Source organism: Symphalangus syndactylus, chromosome X, assembly GCF_028878055.3.
Source record: "Symphalangus syndactylus isolate Jambi chromosome X, NHGRI_mSymSyn1-v2.1_pri, whole genome shotgun sequence".
NCBI classification, from domain to species: Eukaryota; Metazoa; Chordata; class Mammalia; order Primates; family Hylobatidae; genus Symphalangus; species Symphalangus syndactylus.
Window position 1 is genome coordinate 121384806 of NC_072447.2, and position 24525 is coordinate 121409330.

The 24525-nt window shown below is 35.4% G+C and overlaps 1 protein-coding gene and 1 pseudogene across 9 annotated transcripts in view; one reads left to right on the forward strand and one right to left on the reverse strand.

Annotated features, from left to right (window-relative positions):
• KLHL13 (kelch like family member 13) overlaps nucleotides 1-24525 on the reverse strand; it is a 233728-nt gene that overhangs the window by 18401 nt on the left and 190802 nt on the right. For 8 of the 9 annotated variants that reach the window (XM_055268037.2, XM_055268038.2, XM_063634849.1 and 5 more), the window contains 2 exons: nucleotides 7277-7409; nucleotides 6562-6758 (listed from right to left, as the gene is read on the reverse strand). The exons of the other annotated variant lie outside the window; for it this stretch is intronic. In XM_055268037.2, the coding sequence (XP_055124012.1) occupies nucleotides 6562-6758; nucleotides 7277-7409 (330 nt within the window). The remainder of the gene's footprint in view (nucleotides 1-6561; nucleotides 6759-7276; nucleotides 7410-24525) is intronic. 9 annotated transcript variants of the gene reach the window in all.
• LOC129476638 (uncharacterized) lies at nucleotides 459-538 on the forward strand (annotated as a pseudogene).

Sequence of the window (24525 nt, forward strand, 5' to 3'; positions counted from 1 at the left end):
CACCCAGGCTGGAGTGCAGTGGCGCAATCTCGGCTCACTGCAAGCTCCGCCTCCCGGGTTCACGCCATTCTCCTGCCTCAGCCTCTCCGAGTAGCTGGGACTACAGGCGCCCGCCACCACGCCCGGCTAATTTTTTTGTATTTTTAGTAGAGACGGGGTTTCACCGTGGTCTCGATCTCCTGACCTCGTGATCCGCCCTCCTCGGCCTCCCAAAGTGCTGGGATTACAAGCGTGAGCCACCATGCCCGGCCAGATAGTATTTTTAAATGGATACATGTGTTTGTGTATCCATTGGATACATGAAAGGATAAATGGATAATTGGATATTCATAAATGGATACTTGGATTTATAATGCAATTTACATATATAATAGAATACACATTGAAAATATAAAATATGAAGTTTAAAGCTTATTTGAAAAATTTCTAAGTAGAAATTTCATCTGCGTTCATCTTTTATCACTTCTCGGCCTTTTGGCTAAGATCAAGTGTAGTATGAGTTCATCTTTTATTTCATCTGAAAACCCGGCCACAATTCCAAAGAAGGTACACTTGAAAACAGAGTTATAACAGAAGTTAATCCAAATAACTACATTGGCATTTAAAAAGAACAACAAGGCCGGGCGTGGTGGCTGACGCCTGTAATCCCAGCACTTTGAGAGGCCTTGGTGGGTGGATCATGAGGTCAGGAGATCGAGACCATCTTGGCCTACATGGTGAAACCCATCTCTACTAAAAATACAAAAATTAGCCGGGTGTGGTGGCACATGCCTGTATTCCCAGCTACTTGGGAGGCTGAGGCAGGAGAATCACTTGAACCCGGGAGGCGGAGGTTGCTGTGAGCCAAGACTGCACCACTGCACTCCAGCCTGGTGACAGAGCAAGACTCCATCAAAAAAAAAAAAAAAAGAACAACAAAAAACGATAAAATTCTTCAAGCACCTATGGGAACCTATAAAATTGTTCTTAAAATAATCAACTGCTCATTTACATTTCTTTGATATAAATTATTATAAATTATTCTTTTATAACCAAACAACATTCATAGTAATCCTAAAGGCACTTCCAACATCATAACATTGCAAGTGGTATTCTCAATAACATACTGGTCCTCACTGCTGCTGTACTATTCAAATTATAACTGATGTACCCAAAACACTGTCATTAACATAATTTGCAATTTTAATGGAAGATTTCATCTGAAATCTAGGACTTTTAAAGATTGGCGTTTTATACAAAGAAATTCCCATTTAGAAAAAAATGGGTATCTGCTTTTTTTTTTTTTTTTTTTTTTTTTCTGGCTAGCCGAGTGAAGCAGTGGGAGTGAAGAAGGAACAAAGAAATCTGTAACTGGTTGTGATCAATTAGTTGTAAATGCCACTGCACTCGGACCAGCCAGTATCTGCTTTTGTACTCTCAAGAGAAATGCAAAGACTAAGAAATCGGCCAAAAATTTGGGGAACTCCTTAGCCATTCAATGTGCCAAATTCTACTTGGTGCTATCTAGTTTATTAAAATGACAGCCTGATATCTAGTACAATCAATGCAGAGAATGAAACCATGTCCACAGAATAAGACTGGGAAGAAATCAAACAAGCTACTTTAGCAGGCAGAGAATGTACAGGTATCTTTTCTCAAGCCTCCTTCCACAGATGAGACCGTCACAAGACACAAAGAAGAGACACTTTGGTAAGAACAAAGGGATAATTGAATAATAAACACCTCTCTCTCAGTCTTTGTCTTTCTTCAGTTTCTAAATGCTATTTGAGGTGAATGCCACTGGTGTCTCCAGCCCAAAATATTCAATTCTCTATTTATTTGCACTTTGAATGCAGTTCTTTTATTGAATGCAATGTTAGTTATTACAATGGCTTTTGTGAGGCTGAAGAGGTTTGAGCCCAGGCTAGGCCTCTTCCCAGACAGAGTCCCAGATAGCAGATAGGCAAGAATGGGTGCTCAAGGTTATAGGAGGGATATTTAGAATATTTAACAACCACACAAGATGGGTATCAACCAATCAGAATGGATGGCCGACCATAAGCAACGGGGATGGCCTTCTATGTACTATTTGCCCAATATCAGCCCTGTCAATAAGGAAGTCAAGACTGGTTTGGTGGGGAGGGAAATAATTTTGATTCATTTTTAATTTTAATTATCTACACAATTTGTCTCTAACTTGCATTAAATGCCCTCAAAGGTGAAAAAAAATCTTAAAAAACATGTCTGTTAATCTTTACGGGTAAATACAATTTAGATTAAATGAAGAATGTGAAATATATGTACTATGCAGGAAATCCTCAGTAATTTAGTAACAGAGGCAAAGCAAAAGAAACTGTCTTCTCCAATGACTTCTGATTCTTTTTGTTTTTCTTTTGAGAGAAACATATTCTCCCTATTCCTCTCTCTTGTCTCCTTCCCACTTATGTACCTCCTTTATTTTCTGTCTCCAACTCTTCATCACCGCCAGTCACCTCAATAAACTTTCTCTCTACTTCATTGTGAGCTCTCCATCCCTATCACTGATAACAATTGTGCAGGTGGAACCAGTAATCTACCTGCATCAAGGGGGGAAAACACAATTAAAAAACTATTTTAAGAAAGATTATCCCCAAGTCTAAAGTCCAATGACATCTTCATTCTCTTGTTAAAAAATGCTTTTATACAAACATAAAGTGATTTCTTTCTCACCTTTATTCTGTTTTGTTCATTCTATATATTTGTATATTTAAATTGTAATCTTTTGAGTTCAATTACAGATGCCCTATTTCAGCAACCTAACATTAAATTAGGTTGTTTTGTGAACTAGCCTAAAATCCTCCACAACAAAAGTTCCGTGAGGCAAATGCTAGATGCTAAAAATTTCAAATTGCAAACAAAGGATAAACAAAACTTGCACAACTTTCTTATAAACTAGCAAATGGGGCTGGGCGCGGTGGCTCATGCCTGTAATCCCAGCACTTTGGGAGGCTGAGGCGGGTGGATCACCTGAGGTCAGGAGTTCGAGACCAGCCTGACCAACATGGAGAAAACCCGTCTCTACTAAAAATACAAAATTAGCCGGGCACAGTGGCGCATGCCTGTAATCCCAGCTACTCGGGAGGCTGAGGCAGGAGAATCGCTTGAACCTGTGAGGCGGAGGTTGCAGTAAGCAGAGATCCTGCCATTGCACTCCAGCCTGGGCAACAAGAGCGACACTTAGCCTCAAAAAAAAAAAAAAAAAAAAAAAAAAAAAACTAGCTAATGGGCACAGTATTTAACATGTTGTAGTTATACAATGTCATAAGGACAGAACCAATGCAATTTTTAGGTATGACTAAACAAAGGCAATTTTCCATTATCTCCATAGTATATAAAAGTGGTTTTAGTTTTACAGAAATTTTTACCTACTATGCTTCATATCTATCCTTCATTGTCATCCTTCTGTATTCATTTCATTGTCCTCTTTTCCATAACTCCAAGAAAGTAACATAGCAAAAACAAAAATGCCACATCCTATAAACCACTAAGAAACACTGCAAATGATGGCAAAGTTAGAAGGGAGGTTGGCTCTTGTTCTATTAACACTGATGCTCTGTTATAGAAAACTGGTATCTCTATCCCACCAAAGGCAAGTGTGGCTTTACTACTGTATCTAGAGGTATCATTCAAAACTAATACATACATGTTTTCTGGGTTCTTTACTGATTCGCATTTTACGTACCACTGTTACTGATTCACATTTTAGGTACCACTGTTCTTCTTCCTCCACACAAATGATTGAGAATAGGATAGAACAGAATTGTATTAGAAGGGAATTTTTCTGTCTAGAAGTTCAAACCCAAATAGTGTTTTGGTTATGTGAACTATAATATCACTATATCATTAAAAACATAAAGCCTATTTCCTCTAAAACATCTGATTTCAGCACACAGTTCTTGAACATGAGAACACTATATTAAAATTTATCTATAATAACTTAGCTCATGGAAGAACTTCAAAAAATCCTCCTTTAAAAAATATAGTATCTTGAGATGTTCAGTTTTTATAAGTAGAAAATACACTGGGCTACTATTTTTCCTTTTTCACTTGATTGCTGAGAAGGAAAGGGGAAATAAATAGAGCAAGACTGAACATAGGTTTAACTAAAAAACAGAATGCATGAAAGAAGGGTAAAGGAAAACTTGGGTTTTGCATGTTCCTGGAACTAATAATCTGCCAGATTTTCTCAAAAATTACAATGGATTCTGAGAGGGAAGAGATTTCTACTCTAAAACCATACAGACATATCCTCTGCAAAAAAGGATGAAGGACAAGTAAGGTAGAATAATGCAAAGAAAAGAGGTAATTCCTAAAAGTTCATAGGCAAGAAAATTCTAAAACTGAGAGGTAGGAGTAAACTCTATCACAAGTAATCTTTGCTACAGAGAAGCCTCTTCTCCATTAGAAATAGGTTTTAGGATGTCTGCAAAGGATGCAAAAAAAATAACGAACATGATATTTCAGGCAATATTAAGTGTTTATAAAAATGAAGACATTTCTAAATTGTTAGACAATTATAATAAATGTTTCGACACAGGTTAAGGAACCAACAGTCTAATTACTGGAAATTAGCAATACGAAGTGACTATGGTCTCATCTTTAAATAAAATTGCTTTAAATACAATTATCTAGAACAAAATTCTTTTCTATTATTGTGACAATAATATTACTGTAACTTTTTTGTATTGTGTATTATCCAGTTTGGTCATTTTCTTTCAGGTAAAGGAACTGATGTCAATCAGTATCTGAAGTTCTAAGTACTAAACTTCAGTATTAGAGGATAGGCCAACAATGTCTCTTGTTAATGATTAGTTCCAAAGAAATCATGGCACTTTCCTTAATTTGGCTCAGGATGACTATGTATTGCTAAGATCAGTGTAAAGCAATGTTAAGAGTCTATAAGTACAAGCTTTAAGTGTTACTACTAAATTAAATTCTGGACTTGAGGCATTTTGAAAATCACAATCAATATGATTCATTTTTCCTTGAAATGAAGTTGTTATATCATGCCAGTGACACAACCAGAGGTGAAATCCCAATAGCTCTTGAGGGGATGGGCCTTGTATGATCAAATTAAAATAAAATTTAGCACCTAAATTCAGTAATGGAGGCAAGCAATAGCATGGAAATTAACCAACTTCACTTGGGCTACTTGTGCAATGAAGAAGACAATACAAGTCAACAATTTAGCACCATGGTGCCATAAAAACCCTTAAAAGTAGCAATTCGTTCAAATTTTATAAGTAATTGTGAGACAGTAGTCTGAGTTTTCTAAAATCAAACATACAAAAAACACACTTTCAATAGGCCAGTTAAATTAGTTATTGGCTGACTTTTAAGATAGTAAGTACCTTAATAATAAAATAATTAAGGATATGCTCTCTTGAAAGTTAGTGTTTTAAAGAAGGTTGCATGTTCAAAAAATGTAAGTTGTAAAGATCTGACAGCAATTATTTACCTATATTAAGATTGATATGAGTTAAACAATTATAAAAAACATATCCATCAACATAATGAGTTAGAAAATATACCAAAAATTAATATTGCCAGAATTCTTAATCAGAAAAACAAGCTCCAAGACCTCTGGAAGTCTTGGCAATATTTCTGTCCAATGTAGCCATTTATCTCCCCAGAAGTAAAATTTAAGGGTCTCAACGAAAATAAAACACTCTCTTCAGGAACTGAGTGACTACCACTAAGTACTTCATCGATTGGTAGTTGTATGTGCCCTATCTTATCTATTAAAAAATGGCTAAACACTATTCAGTAGGTGATATGTTTCTATGGAATCAAGACTTACATTCTTACAGGTTTGCCCATAGGTATTAGTTCTTCTTAAGATCTAGCTCCCATATTAAAAGAAGAAATCTTAAAGAGTTCTAGAAGCTCAGGTTACTTTTCCATTTAATTACATTTAAGAAGCCTGCTTGTATAGTCGTTAAGGTGAATAAAACCAGATTATGGTATATACCATTATCAAACAGTTAAAGTATATATCTTTATCAAACATTATTAGTATCCAATGTCATTTGATTACACAGAGGCTTTTTTTTTTCTTCCTGAGATGGAGTCTCACTCTTGTTGCCCAGGCTGGAGTGCAATGGCATCTCAGTTCACCACAACCTACACCTCCCAGGTTCAAGCGATTCTCTTGCCTCAGCCTCCCAAGTAGCTGGAATTAAAGGCATGCACCACCATGTCCAGCTAATTTTTGTATTTTTAGTAGAGACGGGCTTTCTCCATGTTGGTCAGGCTGGTCTTGAACTCCCAACCTCAGATGATCTGCCCACCTCCGCCTCCCAAAGTGCTGGGATTACAGGCGTGAGCCACCATGCCCGGCCAACACAGAGGCTTTTATTAAATGATTCTATTTCATAAAAATGTACCTGTTTCAATCTCACCTTGCTTACAGACCACATACTACAAGACACATCTGTCTAATGGCAAGTTTCACATTCCTGCACAGCAGATTTCATGAGTCCTAATCTAAACAGGCTACATCAGAGTCTACTACAGGAAAAATCGGATTTCAAAATATCTTACCCCAGATATGAGAAATACTTTACAGAAGTCCAAAACTGGCAGAATCTGTAGAAAACTGGCAGCTTCCAGCGTGTCTTGAAGGTTGTCCATATTAAGAGAAAGCTTTGCAGTATAAATGAAATCAATAATTTTCCTTAGACCGACTTTGCTCACACCATGAAGTTTAATGCACATTAAATCTTGTTCTTTCATTCCACCTTAAATAAAAAGACATTCAATTAAATGAAGGTGGATAATTATGGTCAAACTCACTTCTGCTGCTAATTAGATGCAATAAAATCAAGGGAAAGTCTTATTTTGTGTAAGCAGTCGTATTAGAGTCAGTCTGCTGCACATTTTATCTTTAAAAGAAAGTACTTAAAAAAGATAATCTCTATACTAATGGAGGTCATATATGATGCAAGTGCTTCCAAAATGTTCTCACTTCCTATCTTTTGACATAGAGTAGAGATTGTATTAGCAGGACACAGTCTCTGATGGCCCACTAGATATGAGCTTGAAAAAGAAAAGCTGTGAGATAAAGATGGACAGTATGAAAAAAGTGCATCAATTTTCCATGTTAAAACAGCACCACCGAAAACCATACATACTGTTGTGTACTTTTTTTGAAGCTGTTTCCAAAAGAACTAAATTTCATGTTAGAAATAAAAAAGATTTAAACACGGATTTTTCATATTGTTTTAATGTGGTTTCAGAGTTTTAAATGGCAAACTACCTGTGAACATAGCCTTGAAGTAATCACTAGCAGATGCCATCATGACTCTATGCACAGGGAAAGCATCATCTGTGTCACCTGGCATCAGGGTCACATCACAAAGCAATCCTTCAAGTCGAAGCTGGTCAAAGCCCTACAACAAGAACATGAGTTGAGTCACTAATCAAGGTAAAATGAGGTTACAAATCTTCGTGTGCTAAAATTGTTTGAATATTAATGTGGTGCAACATATGTGGAACATAAAGCCAACAGAATAATTATTCGGGAGAAGAAAAAATAACTGCGCAACTTTCCTGATATGTGACAATGCATATTTTCTTTCACTGTAGGAATAACACAAAATTAAGACTAATTTAGGTTAAAAACGATTAAGGAAAAAGTATATACTTTTGCTTATTTACACAATTATCAGCTTTTACCTTATTTTGAAAAATAATTACAATGTGCACTTTTACTTTCCCATCTGCAGAATGAGAGTATTAGACTGTCCAACATTCCTTTTCACGATAATTTAATAGTCCTTTTATAGTGGTTGATTGAAGCATCTTGGTTTTGTTTTGTTTTGAGGGAGGTTGAGAAAGAAAAGTAGAGAGCAACTGTATTAAGTACACGATAGTTCTTTTTACTAATTGTATTATTTCATCTCTTTGAGAAGCCTATATTCAGTACATTGCTGCTGCCTGACCAAATATCTTTCAAGTTTAAAGCTTGAGACTTAATTATCTTTGTTTGAAAAAAAAAAAAAAAGCCCAGGAAACCCCAACGTGAGACTTAATAGTCTCCAAATGCCTAAAGGTTTAGTGGAGAATTAACAGGCTAGCAGCCACAATTCAGAGGAGTGACAGAGCTCTGGTGAGAAGAATCCTTGTTGATTAGCTTTTTCACTACACCCTGATGGTCTCAACTAACGACAAATAGACAGTTGTTCTATTGATATAAGTTGGAAGAATGACAATCACTTTTAAGATTATAACAGGTTGAATCTACAACATACACATATTTCAAAACATCATGTTTTTCATTTTTTATCTTTTATTTTTAACTTTTGTGGGTACAGAAATGTATGCTTTAGGGGATGGATACCCCATTTATCATGATATGATTAAAATATCATGTTTTACATGACAAATTATATATAATGTTTATTTGTCGATTAAGAATAATGAATTTAAAAAGATTATAACAGGCTAGTAAAGTACACCAAAAGGGGACAATATACAATTTAACAATGATACAAAAAATGAACATTTTGGCAAGATTGAGTCTGTACTTTCAAAGATAGAAATGTTTCATTATAAAAAATCAGGAAGACAGATACACAAATTGCTTTCTAATAATATAATACAATAAGAACCAATAGCATTGATTACTCTGTCCCCTTCATATTTTAATGACTTCAAATAAAACTATGTTTTGTTTCACAGATTTAAAGAGCAAAAGGCATAACATATTAAGAATGCAGTTTTAAAAATATTGATCCTACACATATGTGTAATATAAACCCCAGTTAAGCTTCTCATTTTAATTTTAAAACTGCTTTTTAAAGAAAATGCTTGAATTACAGAACTGGAACTTCAAAGAGATGATCTGATCCAGCCACTCTCCCTCTAGGGAAAGAGATGAATATTTTTATTCCAAAAATATTTATACATTATACATACACTTTAAAACAAGATTATATATCATATTTTTCTTTTTCCAACAATGATTGACATGTTTGTTAACAAATATCAAATCTTTCACAAATGCCCCTTTTTCTTTGTAAACTCAAACATTATATATCCTATGCTACTACTTTTATTTTCCATTGCTAATTCGTCTGCTGTCTCTGTTATTTAGAAAATCAGAAGTAAAATAATAATAGCTCATCTTGTAAAAAGAGATGCCAATTTTAAGGGAATATTCTCATGCTGAAGGCATGAGAAGAGTCGCTTCCGCTCTTTTCTCTTTTTTTTTTTTTTTTTTGAGACGGAGTCTCGCTCCGTCGCCCAGGTTGGAGTGCAGTGGCGCGATCTCGGCATTGATATATGGGGTCTAAATTGCAATAAATTTGTGGGAATCACCTTTCAAATGTAGAGTATTGGGAAGTACTGAATGAGCACACTAGGGTGTGGGAGAGGACAGTCAAGCATCAGCTGAAACAGTTGAGAGACTAGCATCTTTGAATTCCCCAGTGTTTGGCATACTGTTGGTACTTAATATATGTTCCATTAATGCATGAACAAACAAACAAAATTTTTCTCAGAAGCTACCACTGGTAACTTTAAAGCCATGTAGTCACAATGGGTAGGATGTAAACTTTACAACAAGTTAACTGGAAACCAGGAACTTATTTGTGAAACCTCTCCCAATAATAAAATGAGTTGTGCTTAAAGTATTCGTTTGTGGTAGTTTGTGGTAGTGGTAAAGGTTAAGAGAAAGGGTAGTGAAACGGGAGTTGGGGAGAAAATGCTGGCTCTCAAACTTGTGTTTGTTTCCTCCCTCATATAAATTTCAGGTTTAAAAAATTAAATATGTGCTTGTATGTTTTTTGAAGTCAAAATACAGAAGGATATAAGTTAAAACTTAAAGGCTACCTCTTTCACTTACTAGAAGTAACTACTGTTAACAGTTTAGTAAGCATACTTCAAGACCTCATTCTCTACATATCATAATCTACATTATGCTTGTATTAAAATATATAAAGGCCTTTTTAAAGTGGGTTACTATACATACTGTTGTGCATTTTAAAATTCACTTGAGCAGATAACACAGATAGTCTTCTATCTCAGTGCACAGGATTTACTTCATTCTTTTAGTGCATGCACAGTAATCTATAGTGGGGGAATGTCATAAGTTATTTATCCATTCCTGTTTAGTTGAACACTCAGGTTTTCCCTCAATTTCTGCAGTTATAAGCAATGCTGCAATTAACCTCCCTGTACATACACTTAGTTGTCTAAGTATATCTGTGGGAGATATTCTCAGGATTGAAGTTGTTGGTTTGAAGGATATTTATTTTTAAAGTTTTGAATAGCTAATGGCAAGTTAAAGGATTTGATTTTTCTTGGGAGAAATAACATACTTTAGGCATTGGCGTAAAAGAGAGATGTCAAGATACTAATGAGATGAGCCTAGGTACTGTATGCCCCCTTTTTTTATTTATCAAATAGTTTTTTATTCTTCTTCTCTAAAGCATATGTAGACAATATCTTTATAAAGCAATTCTGGCTTATTTATTCAAAAGCAATGATTGTATCTGATCCATTATTTTCTTCCACTAAAGAACAAAAACAAACAAACAAATCCTTCTTGGCTTATTTGCTAGCCTCCTGCCTTTAAAATATTCCTGCAAATATTTTACAATTGGAGTTGAATAATGTCAGTATGTTCCATTCCTACTACGTATTACTTCTTTTTCCCTCTGAAAAAAGGAGTAGCTAGTGCATCTTGTATCGTCAGCTGTGTAATTTCTTGTTTTGTCCATATTCCATTCAAACTGCTTGTGGAGATATGTAATCAATGCTCAAGATCTGGACAGCTTTGCTCAGCTAAGACACCAGGAGCTTTTATTCTTTTCACAGATTTTATCATTTTGCATCCCTTTACACTATCATTTTTAAAAAATCCTTTAACCTTTCTCAGTATAATCTGGTGTTCCAAAAGAAAAGAAGTTAAGGCACCTAGAGCATTTTTAACAAATTCGGAGTATCTTCTATTCCACGCTTAATGTATCTACCTTTGGCAAGTTATCTGCTTTTGTAAGGTTTTACATTTATTTTCACAACATACAGTGTCCCTTTCTAAACATTTCATAACCTTTATTTTTATATGCATAAATGAACGACCCCACTATCCAATTCCATATTAGCGAATTTTATTCTACATTATGTCTATCTTTATCCAAATGATATCTGTCAATTCAGATTGTTTTCAAACAAATTCTAAACATCTTGTTTGTATATCATTTTCCGGATATCCCTGTTCTGTCTAAAGAGAAGCTCCTTCTGACTATACACATTGTTGTGTACAAGAAGGCAGTCATTTCTCTAAACACCTTTTATTCTCTAATCTTCTAGTGGAGTATGCATACATTAAAAGAAAAAGAGAGAGGTTCATTATCCTCCAACATTCTCATCTGCCTTCTATATATCTACTTTTTGCTTTCACTCATAAATCTTTTCCCCTATTTAAGAAGCCTTTCAAAGATTCCTGTACACTCGAAATAAGTCCTTTTACTGTAAAATCATTTTTTTCACCAAACTTGTACTCACTCTTCTTGAAAGATTTACATGAACATTTTTGTCTGTTTCCACATGCTAGTATACCATATACCTATGCAGCTCTGCTTTAGGCAAATTGTTCCGTTTCCAATTAGTTTTTCAGAATGTCCTTAAAACTGCTTCTGTTGATTTAAACTCATCATCTTTCCAGTCTCTCTATCTCAACACTTATCTTAGTTCTCTACTTTTCTGTCTCTGTGCCTTGGATTTGATTTAAGAGCGGCTTGTCTGTCCTCAATTTCTTTAATATTTCCCTTTCTTCTTCTATAAATCTCCCCATATCTTCCTTTATTTTCTTCTCCATATCCTGGAAAAATAGCATCATTTAATGCTATTTTGATGCTGGAAAATAGCATTAAAAACATGTTTTTTCTCTTCACTGTATTAAACTTACCCAATGTATCAAAACTTCAACCTCTATTAAACAGAGAGAGGTACATATCTAATACCAGGAAACAATGAAAGTCTGAAACATCTAATGAGTTTGATAAATTTTAAAATGATCATATTAAAACAACAGAATACGACTTGACATTACAGGATTATAACATGGAAACCAGACAAGCTATGAATAATTTGTATAAAAATTACTTGGATGTCAATAGCTTTCAAGTGAAATATAATGCTATTGTGAAAAAAAGCTACATTGATACTGTCAGGTATTTAAAAGGAATTTGATAAACAAATCATTCAACTAAATTCTACATTAGAACAAACTTACTAGCATATTATATCTAGTTTTGATCATTGTCATTTTAAGTAGAGAAAAAACGAAATGCATCCTGAAAAGAGTAGTTAAAATTATAATGGAAAATATGTTCTATGAACAAAGATTAAGGAACTAAAGAAAGTTAAGAAATGGCTTTACTCCAATGTTATGTAAATGTAATGTATTAGATAAAAACAATACCAGCCATGTTTTTATGAGGCTGCTCTTCATTTTATTCAAAGGACAAGAAAAGGAACAGATGCACTTAAGTTAAAAGAAATATATAGGCTGGACATAAATGTTTATATTAATTTTAAACTCTGTGCTCATTATACAACACTGCTTAGACTTTAAAAACTTCTTAAAGGCGTTCCATCACTGCATTATAGCACAGCTTCTGGTTTTCAGAGACTTCTTTGATCTGATCCCAACCTTATTTTTTATTAGTTCCCTATATACTCTGAACCATCTTATCAGGTTGTTCTCCAAACTATCTCATTGGTGATAAAATTTTTTTTTTCTCCTGGAATATCCTCCCTCCTTCAAAGACTAGTTTAAATTAGACCTCCTTTGTTGTTGTTGTTTTGTAGAAAAGAGGTTTCATCATGTTACCCAGGCTGGCCTCAAGGATGCCCCCCAACCACCACCTGTCTCAGCCTCCCAAAATGCTGAGATTACAGGTGTGAGCCACCACACCCGCCCAAATTTCACCTCCTTTGTAAAGCTATCTCTCATACAATCATCTCTAAAATAATTAGGCATTTTTAGTCTGGATTTCACCATTACTTATTCAATTATATCCTATAAATTTATGTTTCCAGTAAGAGAGATTCAATTTACATTACCTCCTGAAACTCTTTCAAATCAGACAAAAATATATGGAAAAAAGTTTCAAAACATTGAAGGAAAGGGATCTGTGAAAGATAAGAAACAAATTAGGTGAGCCCTACGACTGTCTAAATTTACTGCCTACGGATTTCAGACAGAGGTACAGGGAGTGGGAACCCAGGCAAAACCTAGTATTCTCCTAGAGCTGAGAGTCTGGGGACATCAAGGCAGATAGGACAGAATATAAGAAGAGAGATCAGTACACAGAGAGGATTCCAGAGCTCGAAAAACAGTCACCCTCAAGTATTCCAGCGAGTAATGAGAAGCATATTTGTCTGCAGAAAGAACCGCCAAAAAAGAGCACAAGGAATACTCTCCAAGGTTCACAAAGGGCTGGAAGTCATTTCTATTCAAACCATGAGTGGAAACCTTACAAGGCTGGGGTTTTAGGCATCTGCCATCCCCACTGTCACCATTGTCAAAAGGATTCTGCCTCAGTACTGGGGGAAAGTTTGCTCTAGAATAAATGCTGGCCTGGTGCAATTTCACAAAGCTTAAAAGTAAATGAAAACCACATGTTAATGAGAACAGATGAATTGAGAAAGAAAATCAGAATGCAAACTTTCACCAAGCTGATGGTGAGTCCCCACCTCACCCCACCCCCTATCTTATATTTCCCAGTGTACCCCGACCTGGACTTAGGGCATCATGTAAGCTGGAAACAGTCACCTGTCAACAGACAGAAAAAGCTCCAGGAGAAGCCCCCTAATATTTTTTTTTTTTTTTTTGAGATGGAGTCTCGCTCTGTCGCCCAGGCTGGAGTGCAGTGGCGCAATCTCAGTTCACTGCAAGCCCCGCCTCCCGGGTTCATGCCCTTCTCCTGCCTCAGCCTCCCGAGTAGCTGGGACTACAGGCGCGTGCAGCCACGCCCGGATAATTTTTTTGTAGTTTTAGTAAAGACGGGGTTTCACCATGTTAGCCAGGATGGTCTTGATATCCTGACCGTGATCCGCCCGCCTATGCCACCCAAAGTGCTGGGATTACAGGCGTGAGCCACCGCGCCCGGCCACTTCTTTCTTAAAGAGAAGAGGATTCTCAAAGCTCAGAGAGCTTGGAGAGGAGGCCTCGCCTCGCCTAGCCCCGCCTCGACCCGCCCCTCCCCGCCTCTTCCCGCCCCGCCCCGCCTGGCCTGGCCTGGCCTGGCCTGGATCCCAAGGCAATTTCAAGGCATTGGTAGCAAGAGGAGTGACAATGGTGACAGTGGGGTTGGCAGATGCCTAAAACCCTGAAAAAGAGGAACCTTTCTCCTTGGTCAGAGAAGCAGTGATTGTCCTTCTGTGGTGAATATTCAATTCAATTCCTCTGTCTTTGGGCCAAGATGTGGGTGCAGCCATGATAACTGCGTGGCAGAGCAGGGAAAATAAGGTCCCAGCTTTCAGGCCAAAGGGCCAAAATAGAGCCCTGGCAACGGGAAAGAATCCGGAAGATGGTCCAGGTAGAGGAGAATGGAGAAGAGACCTCACAAAGTTCCATAACATGGAATACTGCTCAACAGTAAAAAGGAACAAACTATTGACATACACAACAAAATTAATGAATCTCAAAATATTATACTAAGTAAAAGAAGCCAGCCCCAAAAGCTTACAGACCATATAATGTCATTTATGTAACATTTCCAAAAAGACAAAAATAAAGCAACAGAAAACAGATCAGTAGCTTCCAGGGTTTAGGGATGGTGGTGGGTATAACTACCAAGGGGTAACACAAGGGAGTATGCTGAGGTCATGGAATGGTTCTGTGTCATAATTCTGGAAATTAAATGAAACAATATATATGTTGAAACTCATAAAAGTATGTACTAATAAAAAATTGACTTTTACTGCATGTTAATTTATAAAAATAAAAGGATGGTAAAAGATATACAAAGCAAACACTAACTAAAATAAACCTAGCATGACTACAATATCAAACAAAATAGATCTCAGAGCATAGTACCAAAAATTAATCAGGTAATTTCATAATAAAGGTCAGTTTACCAAGAGAATACAAATTCCTTAGATGTTTGTGTGTTTAATAGCAAAGTTTCAAAATACATGAAGCAAACTCTGAGAGAACTACAAATAGAAATAAACAAATTTACAATTATAATTGGAGATTTCAATACCATTCTCTCAATAATTGATTTTAAAGGTGACAGAAACCAGTAAATATACAGAAATTAGCAAGGATACTGAAACCAGTAAATATACAGAAATCAGCAAGGATACCTTGACCTAATTGGCATTTACAGAATACTTTGCCGAAGAACAGTGGGATGCAAATTATTTTCAGGTATATGTGAACCATTTACAAGATAGATCATATTCTGGGCCATAAAACTAGTCTTAAAAAATTTAAAAGGATTCAAGTCATACAAATTATTAATATGTTCTCTGATCCCAGCTTAATTATATTAGAAATCAAAAACAGAAAAATCTCTGGAAAATACCCAAATGTTTTGAAACTAAAACATACTTCTAAATAACCCACAAAGAAATCAAAAGAAAAACTAGTAAGCATTTTGAACTAAATGAAAATATAACATCAAAAATTGTGGAGTGCAGATGAAGCTCTACTTAGGGGAAATTTATATCAGTCAATGACTATATTAAAAAAGAAGAAACATCTCCTATGAAAGATCTGTTTCCTTCTTAAAAAACTAGAAACAGAAGAAAAAATTTATCCCAAATTAGGTAGGAGAATTGCAATAATAAAGATCATAGTGGAAATCAATGAAATAGAAAACAGAAAAACAGAAAAAGCAATAAGACCAAAAGCTGTTCCTTTGAGAAAATCTATAAATCTGACAAAACTCTAACAAGACTGATTAGGTGAGAAAAAGAGAATATACAAATTACCAATGCCAGGATGAATAGAAGTGGCATAAACTGAGATTCTACAGGTATTAAAAGGATAATAAGGAAATATGAACAACTTCATGCCAATAAATTTGACAACTCAGTTTAAATGGACAAATTCTGTGAAAGACACAAGCTACTAAAGTTTTAGAAGAAACAGATAAGCTAAATAGCTACATGTCTACTATAAAATTAAATTTTAATTTAAAATTGGTTCCCCAAGGAAAACTCTAAGATGAAATGGTTTCACTGGTGAAATCTATCAAACATTTAAGGAAGAAAGAACACCAAAACCCCACAAACAAATCCAGAATATTAGGAGGAGAGCATATATCCCAAGTTATTATACATGGCCAGCATTATTCTAATACCAAAACCAGGCAAGACAATCACAGAAAGCCAAGATCAAAATCCATCAGGCACAAAGATGTAAAAATTTTCAACAAAATTTTAGCAAGCCAAATTTACTGATATATAAGAATAATAAATACATCATGACCAAGTGAAGAGTTTGTACCTCCAATGCAAGGTTGTTTTCACAATCAAAAAGTAATCAGTATAAATCACCATACTAACAGACTGAAAAAGAAAAATGCTAAGATCATTTCTTAATGGCTACAGAAAAAAAAGGCATTTGTCAAAATCCAACATCCATTCCTGTTTTTTTTTTTTTTAAAGTAAACTTGCCAGATGTGGTGGCTCATGCCTGCAATCCCAGCACTTTGGGAGGTCGAGGCAGGAGGATTGCTTGAGCCCAGCTATTTAAGACTAGCCTGGGCAATATAGTGAGACATCATCTCTACAAAAAAAAAATTAAATTAAATTAAATTAGTCAAGTGTGGGGGCACACACATATAGTCCCAGCTACTCTGGAGGCTGAGGTAGGAGGATTGCTTGAGCCTGGGAGATGGAGGTTGCAGTGAGCCTAAATCATGCAACTGCACTCCAGTCTGGGTGACAGAATGAGACCTTATCTCAAAAGAAATTAGAAAATTAAAATAAATTTTTAGCAAGCTAAGAATAGGAGAGAACTTCCTCAAACCTACAGATAACATCATACTTAATGGTGAAAGACTGATTGTTTTCACCATTTTCCTAGAGGTTTTATCCAGTACAATAAGGTAAGGAAAAAAAGGCATCAGACTGGAAAGAAAAAAGAAAAGAAGAAAAGAAAAAGAAAGGAAGAAGGGAAAGAAATGAAAGGAAGGGAGGGCAAAGAAAGGATGAAAAGGAAGAAGGAAGGAAGGAAGGAAGGAAGGAAGGAAGGAAGGAAGGAAGGAAGGAAGGAAGGAAGGAAGGCAGGCAGGCAGGCAGGCAGGCAGGCAGGCAGGCTGGCTTATTTATTGGCAAAATGATTGCCTATATAGGAAAACCTATAGAATCTATCAAAAAAAAAGCTGCTAGAACTGATAATTCAGTTTACCAAGGTTGGACAATGCCAGATCAATAATTAATAACAAACTGTATTACTATATACCAGCAACAATCAGAAATTCAAATTATGTATTCCAGCATATTTGACTTTCAAGTTGGTATGTGATAGCCCTCTCTATCATTTCGACACTAGCAAATAACCAAAAATACTCAATTGAGAGAGCAGGACAAGAACACACTGCAGTGGCCTAAAAAGGGAAAGCGGCAGACAGTCTTCCAACTTTTATCCTAAAGATGCACAGTCAATTCGAAGAATAAGAATAATTTATTATACCCCAACCTGAGTGCCCCAAGAGCTATGCCCAAGAAAAACTATAGACTCATATCCCTACATTCTAGCTGCCATTCAGGAAATGAAAAGAAATTTAAAATATAATTTTCATAAAAGCCACAAGAATCTAGACTATTTGAACTCTTATTTTATAAAATGTAAATTATCTTAATCATTATGCCTGTTTCTTATGTTAACAATGTATTAACAATATATTTTTAAAGTTGTTTATTTCATGATCATAATGTTTAGAAAAAAGATATACTTCATCAACACGACATCAGCAACCCAAGCATTTACCTCAGCATAAGCATTCAGAGAAATTAACCCAGGGAAAGGAAACACATGTTAGTCTGTATAGGCTCTTACAATAACCCATTTCTTTAACATTCTATTAGCTAGATGATAACTTAAGACTGTAAAATGATATCTTACATTGACTTTAGAACTAAAAATGAAGAGAGAAAGTAAATAGCTATAAGGGAGGAAAACACAAAAAGAGCAGTCCAATAGGCACCAATCTTAAAATGAGAAAATGCCAACTAGAAGCCTACACGGCCAGAGTAATGAGGCATTTTCAACCTTTATAGGTTTTAGTAAGTATTGCCAGTCATCAGGAAATGATTTGTTTCCATATACCTAAGTATTCTGTAATTAATATACACTGCCACCAGCTGAAGCATGATACCCTGGTTATGGCCTCCAGGTCTTAAGGATGAAAGGGATGTTTTCAACTGGCAGTTAACATTTTTCTCCCTGTTTTTTTTTTCTTTTCAGTAGCGGAATGGAAGAAAGGCAGGTCAGCAAGAAGACATTCTGTGTAATTCTGCTATGTCTATCAAGAATAAAATATTTATTATATCATTCATTCCAAACTATCTTTTAGCCTTTGCTAATACATGTTTTTACATTTATAGTTAATGAACACAATATTTATAGACACTGTATTTTAAAAGGTAAGACAATTTAGAGCAAGACAATTAAAAATAGAAATACAAAACTACACCATCATCAAATCTGGGTTCAAGTCTCAGTATTTATCACTTACTGGCTATGTGAACTTGGGCAAGCCTCCTAATCTCCCTGAGCTTCAGTGTCCTTATCTATAAAATGGAGATAACAATTCCTGCCTTTTGTACCTCATAGCATTTTTTTCAAGTATCAATGAGGAAAGTATATATGAAAGTGATTTATAAGCTGCCATCCAAATTAATTTATTTCACAAACAACATCAATAATAGCATTAAAAAGATACTGAGTACTTTCTCTATCCCAGGGCTAAGCTCTTTATATGTATTATTTCTTATTAAAATTTAATTTTTAATTATAATTGACACACAATAATTGTACATATTTATGGGGTACAATGTGATGTTTCAAAGCATTTATACATAGTATAATGATCAAATCAGGGTAATTACTATATCCATCATCTGAAATATTTATCATTTCTTTGTGGCTTTGTGGCAATAACATTCAAAATCTTCTCTTGTAGCTTTCTTGAAATATATATTACATTGTTATTTACTACAGTCACTCTACTGTGTAATAGAAAACCAAAATTTATTCTTCCTAACTGTAACTTTGTACTCATTGACCAATCTTTCCCAGTCCTCTCCTCTCCCCTACCCTCCCCAGCATCTGGTAACCACTATTTAACCCTACTTCTATGAGATTAACTTTTTTAGATTCCAAATATGAGTGAGAACATGCAGTATTTCTCTTTCATTGCCTGATTTATTTCACTTAACATAATGTCTTCCAGGTTCATCCATACTGCCACAAATTACAGGATTTTGTTCTATTTTATTCCTTAATGGTATTCCATTGTATCTATCTCTCTATCTATATTACATTTATATATAGATGTAGATATAAAATTTTTTTCTTTATCCATTCATTTGTAGATGAGCATTTAGTTTAACTCCATGTCTTAGCTATTGTGAACACTACTGCAATAAATATGAATGTACCAATGTCTCTCCAACATGCTGATTTCCTTTGGATATATACCCAGTAATGGGATTGCTGGATCATATGGTAGTTCCATTATTAGTTTTTTAGGAACTTCCATACTGTTTTTTATCATTGCTGTACTAATTTACATTTCCACCAACAGTATATAAAAGTTCCCTTTTCTCCACATCATCACCAGAATTTGTTATATTTTATCTTTTTTATAATAACCATTCTAACTGGGATGAGATGATTTTCCATTGTGGTTCTGATTTGCATTTCTCTGATAATTAGTGTTGTTGTGTAATTTTCCACATATCTGTTGGCCATTTGTATGTCTTATTCTGAGAAATGAAATGTCTATTCAGGTCTTTTGCTCATTTTTAATTTATGTTTTTTTTTTTTTTTTGCTGTTGAGTTCCTTATACATTTTGGATATTAACTTTTATCAGATGCATAGTTTGAAAGTGCTTTCTCCCATTTTGTAGGTTGTCTCTTCATTTGGAAATGCAAAAGAGCCTGAAGAGCCAAAGCAATCATCAGCAAAAATAACAAAATTGATGGCATCACACTGTCTGGTTTCAAAATATCCTACAAAGCTATAGTAAACAAAACAGCCTGGTTCTGGCATAAAAACAGACCCACAGGCCAATGGGACAGAATAGAGAACCCAGAAATAAATCCATGTATTTACAGCCAAGTGATTTTTTTTATAAAGGTGCCAAGAACACCCATGAGGAAAGGACCGTCTATTCAATAAATGGTGCCAGGAAAACTAGATATCCACATATGGAAGAATGAAACTAGTCTCTCACAACACACAAAAACCAACTATAAATAGGTTAAATTCTTAAAAGTAAAATCCAAAACTTTGAAACTACTAGAAGAAAATACAGGATAAATGCTTCATGAAATTGGGCTGGGCAAGGATTTTTTTAATAGGTCCTCAAAAGCAGAAGCAACAAAAGCAAATAGACAAATGGGAGTACATCAAACTAAAAAGCTTCTTTATAGCAAAGTAGCATCTCTTTTAATGATAACTAGTATGCTAATAATACAAAAGGTGGACATTTATTAAGCAGCATCATGTACTGATCATAGGCATACAAAAACAACAATTTAGATCCCAGACCCTGAGGAGCTCACTGATAGGTGATATTTATAACAGATAAAATGTATGAATAGAAGAAGCTACTAACTCTGCTTGGGTCAAGAAAAGTTTAACAGAAGAGGTACCATCCATTTAAGATGGATCATATACACCATGGAATACTACACAGCCATAAAAAACAATGAAATCATGTCCTCTGCAGCAACATGGATACTGCTGGGGGCCATTATCCCAAGCAAATTAAGGCAGAAACAGAAACTGAAATATCATATGTTCTCACTTAGAAGTAGGAGCTAAACATTGGGTACACATGGACACAAAAATGGAAATAATAAACACTGGGGATTCTAAAAGGAGGAAGGGAGAAATGGGGGAAGGGTTGAAAAACTACCTATTGGGTACTATGTTCACTACTTGGGCAAGGGAATCATTAGCCCAAACCTCAGCATCACGCAGTATACCCATGTAACAAATTTGCACATGTCCCCCTGAATCTAAAGTAAAAATAAATAATTTTTAAAAAGAAAGAAAGGTCATTATAAATAAATTGAGGTTTACCAGACAGGAAAAGTGAAGTAAGGGCATTTCAGGGAGAGGTAATGTGTACAAATGCACTAACATATGAACACACAATATATGTTTAGAGAATAGTGAAAAATCCAAACCCTTACAGGCATTTTCCTTGACCCTCTCTCCTACTAACTTTGCCAAGATAATACAGAAGCAAAGATTATATGGCTGAACACATAAAGAATTGGAGATTGGCAAAGCAATCAGCAGAACAAGAAGGGACCATAAAGCTGAAGGTGCTTAGAGAAAATGCTTGTAAATCATGTATCAGATAAGGGATCTGTATCTAGAATACATATATATGTAAAATATATATATACATATATGTAATATAATATATATGTGTGTATGAACTCTTACTACTGAGTAATAAAAAGATAACCTAACTGAAAAATGGGTAAAGGATTTCTTTTTCTGTTTGTTTTGGTTTGTTTTCTTCTTTCCTGGTGACTTGGCACAGAATAAGAATAAGATTTTTTTCTTCCAGAATCACATACAAATGGCCATAAGCATAAAAAAAAAGATATTCAACATCATTAGCAATCAGGGAAATGCAAATCAAAACTACTTCACACCTACAGGGATGGCTATAATAATTTTAAAAAGACAGTTAATAAATGCTGGTAAGAATGTGGAGAAATTAAAACCCTCATGCACTGCCAGTGTGAATATAAAATGGTGCAGATAGTTTGGAAAACACTGGCAGTTCTTCAAAAAATTAGACAGAATTACCATAGGATCCAGTAATTCTACTCTAAGGTATATACCAAAAAGAAATGAAAACATGTCCTCACAGACACTTACACATGAATATTCATAGCTTTTATTCATAAAAGCCAAAATGTATGAAAAAATGCTTATCAATGAATGGATAAACAAAATACCTACACAATGGAGTATTATTTGAACACAGAAAGGAAGGAAGCATGTTATATGCCACAATAGAGACGAACCTTGAAAACATTATGGTAAGTAATAGAAACCAGTCACAAAAGACCACATATTGTATGATTCCATTCATATGAAACGCTCAGAATAGACAGATCTACAGAAACAGAGAAAAGATAAATGGTTGCTGTATTAATCCATTCTCACACTACTATAAAGAAATACCTGGAACTGGTCATTTACAAAGAAAAGAAGTTTAATGGGTTCATCATTCCACAGGATATACAGGAAGCATGGCTGCGGAAGCCTCAGAAAATGAGTGAAAGGAAGAGAGTGAAGGGGGAGGTGCTACACACTTTCAAACAACTAGATCTCTTGAGAACTCACTATCACGAGAACAGCAAAAGGGAAATCCACCCTCATGATCCAATTGCCTCCCACCAAGCCCCTCCTCCAACATTGGGGATTACAATTTGACATGAGATTTAGGCAGGGACACAGAGCCAAACCATTCAGTTGCCATACTGAGAAAAGAGTTGGGGGCAAGTGGGGAGTGACTGCTAACAAATATGGGCTTCTTTTTGAGGTGATTATAATGTTCTACAATTGATTGTGGTGACAGTTGCACAATCCTGTGAATATACTAAAAGCCATTGATTTGCACAATAAATGGGTGAATTATATGGTATGTGAATCATATCTCAATAAAGCTATTATTTTAAAAACTGAAGGTGCTAGGAAAGGTACCATTCAATGAATTACCATACGACAGGACAATAAGAGAAAGATGCTGACAATCTGGAATAATAGGGAGAAGCCAAATAGAAGGTTTCCATGAGAAATAACCACAGATGTAGTAGTAGCCAAGGAGTGAGGGAAATGAAATAATCCTTGATTTTACCAATCACTACTTAAGCTAACCCTAGTTAATCTTTCTTACTTGAGTAAAAGTCATTTGCCCTGCTAACTCAGTCATGGATTATCCTGGAACTTGTTCAAGATTCTAGGAATCCAAGCCTGTTAGGTATCAAATGACTTTCTAGGAATTTTCTTTGACAGCCTAGTTTGCTGAAGCCATTTAATGGAGATGAGTAACCTGCTAGACCTGCTCAAGCCAACCGCCTGCTCAAGCCAACCAGATGGATACCTTATTTGGTATACCCATAACTTCTTTTTTATTATATAATCACATATTAATACATAGTCATTTAATTCATTAACTGTTTTCTGTTTTCTTCAATAGTCATTGCAGAAAATAAGTGGCCTCATCCACCTGCCCAATCTTATCCAGTGGGAGACACCATGACTCCTACCCTCACTGCTGTGCTCTGTCTAGGTGAGAGTTAAAGGGAAAGAGGAAAGACCCTAGTCTGAGAGGAACCACATCCCATAGCCAGAGTCTGGTCCATTAATGACCCAGGGGCTCAGGAGTTCCCTGTAGTATACCCATAACTTCTGATCAGCTCTATTCTCTGTGAGACCTTCTCCATTTACCTCAAGTGGAAGGAAAATAAATGAATATTTATTATGCACCTTATTTCCATAAATTGTGACACTTAATCCTCAAATCTCTTACCCAGATTACAAATAAGAAAAGCTGGGCCAGAGAGTATAAATGACATTCCCTAAGTCACATAACTAGCTAATAAGGGGCACGATTAGAATTCCAGTTTTGGCTGAAACCCATGTCCTTCTCACTACAATTAGGTACTGGGTAATCCTGCAGAGTGAGGCTTATTACAACAGTTTCTCCCCATGGATCAGTTCCCCTGACAGCTACTTTCAATGCCTTTTGAAGCTGGAGTATGTGTTATTGCTAATTTTAAAACAATGATAACATTTACACATTAAACACTTCTCTAGCTTGTACTCTTGACAACCACACACCTAAGATTAGATACAATAATGTTCCCTGTTAGTGCTTGGCCTTAAAAATCTCAATTTGTGAGAACATAATTTTAATAGACTTTTAAACAGAGCATAGAAGGGTTTTAATAGCAATATAGAGTGGTATCTCTATGCTACCACAGGAAATATTGTAACAACATAAAAAATCAGTTGAAGAAAAATTATCTTCAAGTAACACAAAATTTCAGGTTACTTTCACATCACTGTTCTTTCTCAGCCTGGACCAATGAGCTAAGGCATGGCAGAGCTAAGGGCTCTGAGACCCAGCTACACTTGTTTTGTCAGTTGTTATATATTTTTTTATTACAGATGTTATGCAGAAAAATATTTCCACTGTAAATAAAAATTAAACATTGTAGGATTTTACAGAGCAAAAGATGACATTCCTCAGCTTCCCTAGCGTTTCCATACCATT